The 14,122-nt window shown below is 47.7% G+C and overlaps 1 protein-coding gene across 1 annotated transcript; it reads right to left on the reverse strand.

The window, feature by feature from the left end:
- Positions 1 to 5,250: 5,250 nt before the first annotated feature.
- Positions 5,251 to 9,082, reverse strand: LOC137380872 (histone H4-like). The gene is made up of 3 exons (XM_068053280.1): positions 8,991 to 9,082; positions 7,442 to 7,579; positions 5,251 to 5,569 (listed from the first exon to the last, which is right to left on the reverse strand). Exons 1-3 carry the CDS (start codon positions 9,080 to 9,082, stop codon positions 5,251 to 5,253), a joined length of 549 nt encoding a protein of 182 aa, XP_067909381.1.
- Between the last annotated feature and the right edge of the window lie 5,040 nt (positions 9,083 to 14,122).

The raw sequence follows: 14,122 nt of genomic DNA on the forward strand, positions 1-14,122 counted from the left end.
GAGTTGCATCTGATTTCTCTTTATTCTTTCTTTCTTTTGGGCCTCCTTATCTCGAGAGACAATGGATACGCGCCTGGAGGTGGTCAGTGGTTTGTGAAGCAGCGCCTGGAGTGGCTATAAAGGCCAATTCTGGAGTGACAGGCTCTTCCACAGGTGCTGCAGAGAAATTTGTTTGTTGGGGCTGTTGCACAGTTGGCTCTCCCCTTGCGCCTCTGTCTTTTTTCCTGCCAACTACTAAGTCTCTTCGACTCGCCACAATTTAGCCCTGTCTTTATGGCTGCCCGCCAGCTCTGGCGAATGCTGGCAACTGACTCCCACGACTTGTGATCAATGTCACACGATTTCATGTCACGTTTGCAGACGTCTTTATAACGGAGACATGGACGGCCGGTGGGTCTGATACCAGTGGCGAGCTCGCTGTACAATGTGTCTTTGGGGATCCTGCCATCTTCCATGCGGCTCACATGGCCAAGCCATCTCAAGCGCCGCTGACTCAGTAGTGTGTATAAGCTGGGGGTGTTGGCCGCTTCAAGGACTTCTGTGTTGGAGATATAGTCCTGCCACCTGATGCCAAGTATTCTCCGAAGGCAGCGAAGATGGAATGAATTGAGACGTCACTCTTGGCTGGCATACGTTGTCCAGGCCTCGCTGCCGTAGAGCAAGGTACTGAGGACACAGGCCTGATACACTCGGACTTTTGTGTTCCGTGTCAGTGCGCCATTTTCCCACACTCTCTTGGCCAGTCTGGACATAGCAGTGGAAGCCTTACCCATGCGCTTGTTGATTTCTGCATCTAGAGACAGGTTACTGGTGATAGTTGAGCCTAGGTAGGTGAACTCTTGAACCACTTCCAGAGCGTGGTCGCCAATATTGATGGATGGAGCATTTCTGACATCCTGCCCCATGATGTTCGTTTTCTTGAGGCTGATGGTTAGGCCAAATTCATTGCAGGCAGACGCAAACCTGTCGATGAGACTCTGCAGGCATTCTTCAGTGTGAGATGTTAAAGCAGCATCGTCAGCAAAGAGGAGTTCTCTGATGAGGACTTTCCGTACTTTGGACTTCGCTCTTAGACGGGCAAGGTTGAACAACCTGCCCCCTGATCTTGTGTGGAGGAAAATTCCTTCTTCAGAGGATTTGAACGCATGTGAAAGCAGCAGGGAGAAGAAAATCCCAAAAAGTGTGGGTGCGAGAACACAGCCCTGTTTCACACCACTCAGGATAGGAAAGGGCTCTGATGAGGAGCCACCATGTTGAATTGTGCCTTTCATATTGTCATGGAATGAGGTGATGATACTTAGTAGCTTTGGTGGACATCCGATCTTTTCTAGTAGTCTGAAGAGACCACGTCTGCTGACGAGGTCAAAGGCTTTGGTGAGATCAATGAAAGCAATGTAGAGGGGCATCTGTTGTTCACGGCATTTCTCCTGTATCTGACGAAGGGAGAACAGCATGTCAATAGTCGATCTCTCTGCACGAAAGCCACACTGTGCCTCAGGGTAGACGCGCTCGGCCAGCTTCTGGAGCCTGTTCAGAGCGACTCGAGCAAAGACTTTCCCCACTATGCTGAGCAGGGAGATTCCACGGTAGTTGTTGCAGTCACCGCGGTCACCTTTGTTTTTATAGAGGGTGATGATGTTGGCATCGCGCATGTCCTGGGGTACTGCTCCCTCGTCCCAGCACAGGCATAGCAGTTCATGTAGTGCTGAGAGTATAGCAGGCTTGACACTCTTGATTATTTCAGGGGTAATGCTGTCCTTCCCAGGGGCTTTTCCGCTGGCTAGGGAATCAATGGCATCACTGAGTTCCGATTTGGTTGGCTGTATGTCCAGCTCATCCATGACTGGTAGAGGCTGGGCTGCATTGAGGGCAGTCTCAGTGACAGCATTCTCCCTGGAGTACAGTTCTAGGTAGTGCTCAACCCAGCGGTCCATCTGTTTGCGTTGGTCAGTGATTATGTCCCCCGATTTAGATTTGAGGGGGGTGATCTTCTTGATGGTTGGCCCAAGAGCTCTCTTCATGCCATCATACATTCCTCTGATGTTTCTCTTTATAGGACTGAGTTAATCCCCTACCATTCCCAGTTATACGGAGGCCTAAGAAATCTACTTCCTCTCGAATAACCTGACTCTTTTTAATGTTGATCAAGTATCCAACATCAGTGAGCCGGGACAAAACTGTACCAATAGCCTGCAAATGTTCCTGTAGGACATTATGTGAAACATAAATGACATCCACGTAACAGTGAACATTGGGCAGGACTTTTAAAAGATTGATAACATGAGCAGAAAAAAGAACGGGACTGTTTCGAAATCCCTGGGGTAATCTAGTCCAACAGTATTAAAACCGTCAGGGGCTGTCATTGCAGTTTTTTGCCAATCGGATTCTTTAAGTGGATGTGACCAAAAACCGTTAGCCAAATCAATATAAGATTTAAATTTTTCTCTGTTTATTCCAAAAAGGAGAGCAGTGGAATGCTGCTGCTGAGCAGCGTTCGGCATTGAAACTTTATGAAGGGATGTGTAATCAACCACTAATCTCCACCTGCCATCAGGTTTAGGGACACCAAACAATGGCGAATTAGTTCTCGAGGGCATTTTTATTAGGACACTTTGTTCCTCTAATCCCGAACAGTATCGAGTAGATTTAATTTCCCTTTATGATCCTGAATAGGCCACTGTTTCCTGGGTTTATGCATCAAGAGAATGAGGTTCTATATTAACCTTGCCACATTGATTTGGATGATGCTGTAGATAAGGGTAGTACTTGTTTAGAAGCTGTTCCAAAAGACCCTTATCACCCCCCTCTCGGCAGGTGCAGTCCAGCTGTGCCTGAATATATCTCTGTCGGTCATCCTGGTCCATGGGCACTACCACAGGCCTGGAAGTGATCTTAAGAAAGTATTTAATATCAGGCTGTCCTTTAATAAGAGGGAAAACAAAATCAGGTACCAAATCCACCTCCAGGGTGGCTGTAATACCATAAATAGTAACAGGAATTGTTTAAAAAGCAATTCGCTGTGCCTGACACTGTGTAAATCCCTCTAAAATTAACTGATAAAGCGGGCTTCCCAAATCTGACTACTGAGGTGTTATAAGTACAGGATCCAGACTGAGTAATCAGCTCCTCTATAAAAGAGTGCCGATACCTGTTCAGCAGTGGGCAGTGTTGCCAGGGCATAGGGGAATCCAAGAGACCCTGGCTGGTTGCTAGCCCTTCACTGTGGAGAGTCAGATGCTTCTGAGTCTTGACTATCAACTCTGCCTTGATTTCAGATGACTTCAACTGAAGCCTGCCCCTCCCTCTTAGGAGTCTCATGCTTTACTGATCCCGTAGGTGGTCTATCAGAAGGCTTACAGTCACGACTATCGCCCCCTTGGGGTGGATGCTGATCCTGTTGGGACTCTTTCTGATCCCTGCCTCTGTCAGCCCTGGAACCTCCCATTATTTATGATAGGAGTAGCCAGTGTAAAATTCATCCCCATAAGGATCCCAGCTGACCCTGCTATCTCTATAAGGTGTGATGCTAGACCATTCCCACCGTTCTGGCGAAATATGCCGCTCACGCCCCTGGCGAGATGGCAGTGTAGACCGGCCAGAGCGCCTGTCCGGGAGCCCAAAGGAATGAGTCTGCGGGCGACTGGAATGAGAAGGATTCCAAATCCTATTCTGTCCCTGTCTGTTTGAAACAGAGATACTGTCCATATTATTTTTAACCTTAGGATCCGGGGTGTAATTTGAGACTGCACTGGCTGTCCCACAGACAGAGGAAAGCCTGCAGCACTAGCAGTAGCAAAAGCCTGGAGAAGTGCTTGTTTCATTTGAAGGTGATGTGTCAGCCTTAGTATGGGGTAGACCCAGCAAGGCATGGTTCGAGTGGATAATGCATTCAACATTATCCCACCTCTGCTGGTCATCAGGATAAGCAGACAATGCCCCTTCACAGGCTAGTCTAAGTGCAGAATTCAGATACTGGTTAGCCAGACAACCGTAAACAATTTCCCAGTTGTCATGTGTAAAGTCCTTACCTAATCGATAAGCTGCGACCAAACCATTCAACTTAACAGTATTTTGAAGGGTTTCTTTGATTGAGCCCATTCCATGCCCTCCCTGAGTTGCGATCAGGAGTTGGGAATATATTTGTATCCAGCTGTTGCACCTATTAATTGGGGGGACTCAATCAGAGTTCAGCATCGTGGAAAGCAGCTGCCGTAAATGTGCAGCAGTCCAGCCCTGACAACAAGTGTCAAGACTATTAGGTTATTTAAAATCCACTTGGTTTTATCTTGATTACTGGAACTGGGCTTGCCACACATGACATATATAGGGTTAAGAGTCACATTGCCTAGGGGTGTAATTTGAGACTGCACTGGCTGTCCCACAGACAGAGGAAAGCCTGCGGCACTAGCAGTAGCAAAAGCCTGGAGAGGTGCTTGTTTCATTTGAAGGTGATGTGTCAGAAGGTGTCTATAATCTTCCCGCAAATTCTGATCATGAACCTCATTGCGAGGAAGCTGTCTAATCCGAAACCCATGGCCACCACGCACGTAGGGAGACCCAGGACCTACAATTCTACCATGGACACCCCACCCTCTCATGCACCAGTCATTAGGCCACCCAATTATGCAGACATGCACTTTATCATAGTGTCATAGAGTCGTACAGCATAGAAACAGCCCTTCGGCTCACCGCGTCCATGCCGACCATAATGCCTATCTATACTAATCCCACCTGCCTGCATTAATTCCATATCCCTCTATGCCTTGCTCATTCAAGTACCTGTCCAGATGCCTCTTAAATGTTGCTACTGCTCCTGCCTCCACCACCTCCTCAGGCAGCTCATTCCAGATACCCACTATTCTTTGCGTGAAAAATATACCCCTTAGATCCCCTTTAAACCTCAGCCGAATATTGTGGGTCTGGGGTATCAGTCTGATTATCCCACTGAATACGTGCTATCCCTTCCTCCTGAGGGTCAGCCACAATAGTACTATGAGCTCTAACTGAACCATCGGCATCAAATCATCTATCTCAAAGACTACCACCTGATCTGTCTGAGGCAGTGGAATGGGATTCTGTAATCTACTAAAACAAGTTGTTAGATCACCCAACAGAAAAGTTAAGCTTCTGAGCTGGAGCAAGATGCACCTCATCCTCAGAGGTCCAAGCAACTGCAGGATATACAGACCGTCATGTCACAGGGAAGTCTCACCGGCAATAAGGTGAGATTACCCTCACTGGTCATTTTGCTTAGCCGCCGAATCCATAGAGCGAGCAACCCTGGCATTTCAGAGCATACACCACATCCATGGTGGTAATCATCTTGCGCTTGGCAAGCTCAGTGTAGGTGACTGCATCTCTGATCACATTCTCCAGGAAAACCTTCGGCAGCCCGCGGATCTCCTCATAGATCAAATCCATGATGCACTGAACTCCACCATGGCGAGCCAGGCAGCGGATTGCTGGCTTGGTGATGCCTTGGATGTTATCATGAAGCACTTTACGGTGCTGTTTTGCTCTGCCTTTGCCGAGTCTTTTGCCTCCTTTACCTCTTCCAGTCCTGATCTTTCTTCAATCAAACTGCTACTGAAACTCTCCGCGATTTTATTTATTTATTTTATTTATTTAGAGATACAGCATTGAAACAGGCCCTTCAGCCCACCAAGTCTGTGCCGACCATTAACCACCCATTTATACTAATCCTACATTAATCCCATTACCCTCTCACATCCCCACCTTCCCTCAATTCCCCTACCATCTACCTATACCAGGGGCAATTTATAATGGCCAATTTACCTATCAACCTGCAAGTCTTTGGCTGTGGGAGGAAACCGGAGCACCTGGCGAAAGCCCTCGCGGTCACAGGGAGAACTTGCAAACTCCGCACAGGCAGTACCCAGAATTGAACCCAGGTCGCTGGAGCTGTGAGACTGTGGTGCTAACCACTGCGCCAAAAGTATACTTTATTCATAAAAATCTGTAAAAAAATACATTACAAAACAGTTCAAAACAGCACCAAGTTGACGTTCCAAAAAGTGTAAAGGAAATCAGTTTTCTTCAATACGGGAGTGAGTTGCCTCACAACCCTTCCATTCCATTTTACATGCCATGTACATTTTACAGCAAAACCATATTTGTGTATACAGCCCGGGGGGTTTCCCATGGGTCTAGCCCTTCAGTTCACTATGGCAGGAGTACCTTACACAGTGGTCTTTCCTCATTGAGCCTTTTCAGGGGCTGCCCCAAGCTATAGTGCGTCCCTCAACACATAGTCCTGGACCTTGGAATGTGCCAGTCTGCAACACTCAGTCGTGGACAGTTTCAGGCAGACCAAAAAGCATCTTTCACTGAATTGATAGTCCTCAAGCAGCAGTTGATGTTTATCTCAGTGTGCATCCCTAGGAACAGCCAGTAGAGCACAGTAGAGCACTCCTGTGTTACAGAGCTGTTTGGGATGAACCTCGACAAAAACCACTGCATCTCTTTCCACACCTACTTTGCAAAGATACATTCCAGAAGGAGGTGGGCAACAGTCTCTTGCCCAGCACAGCCACCTCAAGGGCAGTGTGCGGAGGGGGTGAGACTCCAGGCATGCAAGAGGGATATGACGGGAAAGGCTCTTCTCACCACCAGCCAAGCTATATCTTGTTGTTTGTTTGAAAGTTCTGGTGATGAGGCATTCCGCCAAATTACTTTGGCAGTCTGTTCGGGGAACCATCCGACAGGATCCACCATCTCCTTTTCCCTCAGGGCCTTGGGGACATTCCGTGCAGACCACTGCCTGATGGATTGGTGGTCAAAGGTGTTTAACTGCAGAAACTTTTCCACGAAGGATAGGTGGTACGGCACGGTCCAACTGGATGGAGCGTTCTACGGCATTGTGACCAGACCCATCCATCGCAACACTGGGGACAGATAGAACCTCAGCACATAGTGACACTTGGTGTTTGCATACTTGGGCTCTACACACAGCTTGATGCAGCTGCACACGAAGGTGGTCATCAGAATGAGGGCGACTTTGGGTACATTTTTCCCGCCCTTATCCAGAGGTTTGAACATCGTGTCGCTCCAGACCCGGTCCATTTTGGATCCCCAGATGAAGCGGAAAATTGCTCAGGTGACCGCCACAGCGCAGGAGTGGTGTATGGGCCAGACCTGCGCCACGTACAGCAACAACGTGAGCACCTTGCACCTGATGACCAGATTCTTACCCACATTGGAGAGAAATCGCTGCTCCCACATGCTCAGTTTGTGGTGTACCCTGGCTACTCGCTCCCTCCAGGTTTTGATGCACGCCCCGGCCCTTCTGAACCATATCCCCAGCACCTTCAGGTAGTCTGACCTAACGGTGAAGGGGACAAAGGATCGGTTGGCCCAGTTCCCAAAGAACATGTCCTGGCTCTTGCCATGGTTAACTTTGGCTCCCGAGGCCATTTCGAACTGGTTGCAGATGCTCATCAGTCTGCGAACGGACAGCGGATCCAAGCTGAAGACAGCGACGTCGTCCATGTACTGGGAGATTTGTACCTGAGTGCCTCCACTGCCTGGGATTGTCACAACTCTTATGCCCGCATCCTTCCTAATAGACTCAGCAAAGAGTTAAATACAGTAAACAAACAAGACAGGGGAGAGAGGACAGCCCTGTCTGACTCCAGATTGGATTGGGAAACTTTCTGATGCCCACCCATTGATTGAGACTGCGCTACTGATGTTTGCGTAGAGCAGTTTGATCCGATTGTAGATTCCCTCCCCAAACCCCATTTTGGAGACCACGTCCATCATGTATGTGTGTGATATCCTGTCAAAAGCCTTCTCCTGGTTCAAGCTGATGAGGCAGGTGTTCACCCTCCCGTCCCGTACATAGGCGAACGTATCCTTGAGTAGCGCGAGACTATCAGGGATCTTCCTGCCAGGTACAGGACAGTTCTGGTCAGGGTGAATCACCAACTCCTGAGCAGACTTGACTCGACTGGCGATGACTTTGGACAGAATCTTGTAGTCAACATTAAGCAGTGAGATGGGCCGCCAATTTCTGATTTCTGCCCTCTTCCCCTTACGCTTATAGATGAGGGTAATGATGCCTTTCCTCATGGATACTGACATGTTGCCGGCCAGAAGCATACTTTCGTCTACTTCCAGCAGGTCTGGGCCGACCCAGTCCCACAGGGCCGAATACAACTAAGCCGGTAAGCCATCGCTTCCGGGTGTTTTACTCGTCTTGAAGGAGCCGACGCCCTTTGTCAGCTCGTCCAGAGTTAGCGACTTGTCCAGTCTCTCCCTCATGCTGTCATCTAAGACCTCTGTGATAGATGACAGGAAGGACTGGGAAACTGCGCTGTCTGTGGGCTTCGTACAGCCCAGCATAAAAGAATTTGCCTGATCCTCAGTATGTCGGACTGCGAAGACGTTACAGAGCCATCCTCTTCCTTTAGGCTTCTAATCACAGAGCTCTCTCTGTGTACCTTTTGGAAGAAGTAACGCGAGCACATCTCATCCTGCTCAATGGAGTGGACTCTGGACCGGAAGATGATCTTGGAGGCCTCCGTGGCAAAGATCGAGGCCTGCTGGCTCTTCACCTCATGCATGTCCTCCTTGACCTCGACCCCCATCAACTGCAGCCGGAGCAGATTTTGCATTATTTCTGAAGTCGGGACATTTCCCTCTGTCTCTCTCTCACCCTCTGAACCCCTTTGAAGATAAAGAACCTCTTGATGTTCTCCTTGATCGCCTCCCAGCAGTGAACTGGAGACTCAAAGAGGGGTTGCACGGTTCTCCAACCTTTGTAATCCCTTTTGAGTTCCTCAATGTTCTCTGGGGTTAGCAGTGTAGCATTGAGCTTCCATGTCCCCCTGCCAACCCGCTGGTCACCCTGTAAGTGACAGTTGGCCAGTAAGAGGCAATGGTCGGAGAAGAACACTGGTTTGACGTCGGTGGATCTGACTGTGACAGCATGGGACATAAACAGGAAGTCAATCCTGGAACGGGCAGACCCGTCCGATGTTGACCAGGTGTGTCTATGCTGCGCTCCGTCTGCAGGTTTGCTGAAGACGTCGTGCAGCTTGGCATCTTTTAGTGTTTCCATTAGGAATCTGGACGTAACGTCCAGTTTGCTGTCATCACTGCCGGATTGTCCAGCTGCATCAATGGTTTCCCTTCTTCTTGAACACCTTCAGGAACTTGATGCATTCCGCCACATTCTTGAAAGTCACATCGAAATATCCACTGCTGGGGAAGTCCTGCAGGCAGAAGATGTCCACAGGTTGGAATCCACAGCAATCAATAAGGATTCTCTTAATGAAGAAGGTTCAGTCCACAAGTGCACCTCCTTCCTTATCCTTCACCACCACCCGAACGGTGTTGCGCACTCCCTGGCCTAAAGCTCTAGAATTGGTTACAGCCATTTTACTCAAAACCTACCTGGGACAGGAGCAAAGGCCACTGATCATGGTCTCTCCCCTGCCAGGTAAGTATCCTTCAGTGGTTTTTTTTTCCAAAATATACTTTATTCATAAAAATCTGTGAAAAATACATTTCCAAACAGTTTCAAACAGCACCAAAAAATACAAACCTTGCAAGGGAGATCAGTTTCCTTCATTACAATCATGAGTTGCTTCACAACCCTTCCATTTCACATTAGTCATGCCATATACATTTTTACATTTACAGCGCACAAAATTTTCCCGATACAGTTCGAGGAGTTTCCCATGGATCCAGCCCCTCAGTTCAGCTTGGTGGGGGGACCTTACACTGTGGTCTTTCCCCATTGAGCCTTTGCTGCGGCTGCCCCAAGCTTTAGTGCGTCCCTCAGCACGTAGTCCTGGACCTTGGAATGTGCAAGTCTGCAACATTCGGTGATGGACAACTCTTTGCGCTGGTAGACCAGCAAGTTTCGGGCAGACCAAAGGGCGTCTTTCACTGAATTGATAGTCCTCCAGCAGCAGTTGATGTTTGTCTCGGTGTGCATCCTTGGGAACAGCCCGTAGAGCACAGACTCCTGTGTTACAGAGCTGCTTGGGATGAACCTCGACAGAAACCACTGCATCTCTTTCCACACCTGCTTTGCAAAGACACATTCCAGGAGGAAGTGGGCAACCTTCTCTTCCCCACCACAGCCACCGCGGGGGCATTGCGCGGAGGGGGCGAGACTTCGGGCGTGCATGAAGGATCTGACGGGGAGGGCCCTTCTCACCACCAGCCAAGCTACATCTTGGTGCTTGTTTGAAAGTTCTGGTGATGAGGCATTCCGCCAAATGACTTTGGCGGTCTGCTCGGGGAACCATCCGACAGGATCCCCCGTATCCTTTTCCCGTAGGGCCTTGAGGACATTCCGTGCAGATCACTGCCTGATGGACCAGTGGTCAAAGGTGTTTTCCCACAGAAACTGCTCCATGAAGGATAGGTGGTATGGCACGGTCTAACTGAGTATCTTTCAGTGGTATCCAAGGCAATTAATATAAGATGCACAAAGTTGCTGTCAGCAACAGACAATCAGTGAGTTTAGGCTGAAAGAACTCCTCCTGTCAGTCAAGTTTTCACTTGGCAGACAACAAGCTTATTAGTTTCATCCTGTAGACTCCTCATATCAGGTCAGTTTTTCCATTTCAACACTCCCCTCTGCTCTCATGCCAACATTTCTGTCTTTGGCCTGCTCCAGTGTTCCAGTGAACACCAACACAAGCTCAAGGAGCAGCACCTGATCTTTCAATGAGGCACGCTCCAGCCTTGCGGACTGAAAATTGAGTTCAATAATTTCAGAGCATGACTGGCAATTTTTAAATATTTTATTTTTTAACCATGTGCCTGCTTTTCATTAGTAATGTAGCGGCTTATTATCCTGCTATTAACAGTCTCTCTGGATTAATGCTTTGTCTTTCACCACAAGGATTACACACGCTTTGCCTTTGTCCTAGGACAGCTTTGTTACTTAATCACCCTCTGCCCTATCAAACAACGACCCCTTTGTTCTCTCCCCCACTCCCCTCGCCTTCACTTGCTTAAAACCTAATTCTTTTCTAACCTTTGCCAGTTCTGATGAAAGGTCACAGACCTGAAAATTTAACTTTGCTTCTCTCTCCACAGATGCTGCCTGATCTGCTCAGCAGATTTCCAGCACTTTTTGTTTTTATTTCAGTTTTGCTCTATGATGAGTTCCCACGCACTTACTCCAACCTGGTGAGTTGCAGACAGTGTGTAACCTGTGTGTTGTTGGGAAAGAAGGATTCCATGGGTAAAAAGCTTCCTAATTGTCTTTTTAAGTACCTCAATTGCTTTCCCAACAGACCCAGGGGATAATCTACTGGACTCGGAACCCGCTTGAGTAAAGCCAGAAGAGGGTGGGGTCATAATAAAAGCAAAATACTGCGGATGCTGTAAATCTGAAACAAAAACAAGAAATGCTGGAATCACTCAGCAGGTCTGGCAGCATCTGTGGAAAGAGAAGCAGAGTTTACGTTTCGGGTCAGTGACCCTTCTTCGGAACTTGTTGTTTGCAAGGACGGGAAGCCAGAGGAGGGGCATTGACTGGAAGGTTCCAGTTATAATGCACATTGTTGCATTCAATTGAGTATCAACAAGATGTGTGTGTGATGACCTTTGCCAGACAGGTGCACAGTACTCTGCTGCTGAGTATGTAAGGGCAAGTGCTGAGGTCCGGAGTGTTGTAACAAATGACACACGCAAAGCGTGTGTTAATCCTTGTGGTGAAAGACAAAAGCATTAATCCAGAGAGACTGTTAATAGCAGAATAATGAGCCAAATGACATCTCGCAAGTTCATCAATGCTGATGACATCTGTTGTGCCACATAAGCTCCATCCTTCTGCACCCTGGACCAGATCCTTAACAAATATGTTACAAAGTTGAGGGACTACTGCAGCATTAGGCGTCTCAAAGTGAATCCCTCTAAAAGCATATCCGGAGTATTCCACCGCCACAATGCCAGTGCCAAAAAAGAATTGTGTATCTACATGGATTGTCAGACACGAAAGCATGATCCCAACCCAACATACTTGGGAGTGAATCGAGGTAGGACTTTGTGAAAGTTGTGAGCCAGAAATTCAGTCTCTCCCCAGCTCCACCTCTGATTTATTTTGGATCCTGAAAAGGCACACTACACCTTTTATATTTTAATAAATATTTTTCAAAAGAAGAACGAAACAAAAATTTTAAAATATTTACTTTTAAATTAATAATCACATAGAAATCTGAAGAAACTACATTGAGATTTTTTGATCATTTACAAGCTTCACTCGGAAGAGAACATTAAATGAGGTGCTCTGAGATATTTGCGTTTTCATGTTATCCTGTCATGTTCCCAAATTTTACAGACATAAAAGATGGCATGTGCTTCAGATTGTCCACAGAGTTATAAATTAACTTTTGTTAGATGTTAGTTGAGAATGAGCTTGGAAATGTATTTAAAATTTCAAGATTGGTATAATTACTTCAGTAAGGTAGCCTCTTCTTTGCAAAAGTCAAAAGAATTTATCAACCACTGAGCAGCTGACCATGAGACTTTAACACAAATGTTTTATATTATGCTACCTATTCTAACAATCAAGTTAACAAGCATATGGCTTCTCGCTTATGCTTTTAATTGATGACCCATGATAAAGAACAGGGTCTCCTGCAAGATAAAGCAATGTGCCATCCAAGTATTATAATAAGATTGTTCCAGTCATTACACAAGTAGTTATTCACTAGGTGTTCCGAAGAAGGGTCACTGACCCGAAACGTTAACTCTGCTTCTCTTTCCACAGATGCTGCCAGACCTGCTGAGTGATTCCAGCATTTCTTGTTTTTGTTTTAGTTATTCACTAGTGTGTGTTCTATCTGGTTTTAAAACTTCCCGTGTATCAATCAGGTTAACAAGCATTTGGGACAGAATTTTATAGTAACATACCTACTCATAGTGGGGATGTCAATAGTGGATTGGGAACCTGATTGTTTCAGCAGTGGGTTTGCTGTGGCTGATTAACTCAGCCAGGGCATTAGCATCCGCTTCTGGGTTTCTCGATCAATCACAGAGTGGGGTGTGATGACGACCTGTACCTGTCAATAGGAGGCTCTGTATGTAAAGGGGCTCTCAACATACCTTGTGAAGGCAGAAGAAAAAGGAATGATGGTAGGAAGACATGGGAAAGCGGCACCCCGGATCTTTCACTCTCTTCTGGAGGTGATGCTGGAGGTGGCAAGAGCTAGAAGGGACCTGCTGTTTCCTGAGAAAGGGAGGAAGAGGCCAGTCTCCCAGGTCACAGCAGGGATGGCTGGAAGTTGCTGAGGTAGTGAGAAGCAGGACCGTAATTCCTCTCAGCTGGATACAGTGCCGCAAGCGGTTTAATGACCCAATGGGCTCGATTTTGTTCTCTCCCAGGCGTCGGGGTCCATGGCAGGAGGGGCCTGAAGATGCCTCTGGGAAAGGGCCGCCATGCACCCCGACGCTAGGTGGGCCCAGCACAATATTATCGGTGGCGGCGAGGCCTCGTGGTGGCATCCCTGCCGCCCAGTGGCAGGACCCCAACATGCATATTTAAATAAATTAAAATTAATGAATTAATGATCCTTGCGCCGCCACCTGGTGTCCCGCTGCAATCTTTGGGCCGTTGGCCGGTACTCCCGTGACTTCAGATCCTCGTCTGGGGAAACGAGGTGCCACACTGGTGGGGAGTGGGGAGGGGGTAAATTTATCAGTGCGGTAGGTGGGGGAAACGGATCAAAGTAACATCATTGGTGTCAGGGATTGTGGAAAAGGTTTCATGTTAAAGTTTATGCAGTTTGGTGGGGGGGAAAGGTTAGCTGGACTAGGTAAGTGTTTTTGGGGGGGGGGCGCAAGGGCAAATAATGAATTAAATTGTTATCGGAGTGAGTGGGAGAGGTGCCGAAGAAATGTCTTTATTTATTTCTATTTACTTGAGCTTTAAATATTTAAATTTACTGGTAGGTCTCAAAGCCCTTTAAAAATGGCGTCAGCACCTCCGCACAGGCAGCTGATGCTATTGCCAGGGACAGACAGACAGCCCTCTCCATGTGATCGGGTGGGGGTGAGGGTGGGGGGGCAGGGGCAGGGGCGGGGGCAGCCCACCCCAGCTATTTAAATGAGCGGGCACTGAAGATTCAGGCCAATA

This window comes from Heterodontus francisci, chromosome 20 (genome assembly GCF_036365525.1).
Source record: "Heterodontus francisci isolate sHetFra1 chromosome 20, sHetFra1.hap1, whole genome shotgun sequence".
NCBI lineage: Eukaryota > Metazoa > Chordata > Chondrichthyes > Heterodontiformes > Heterodontidae > Heterodontus > Heterodontus francisci.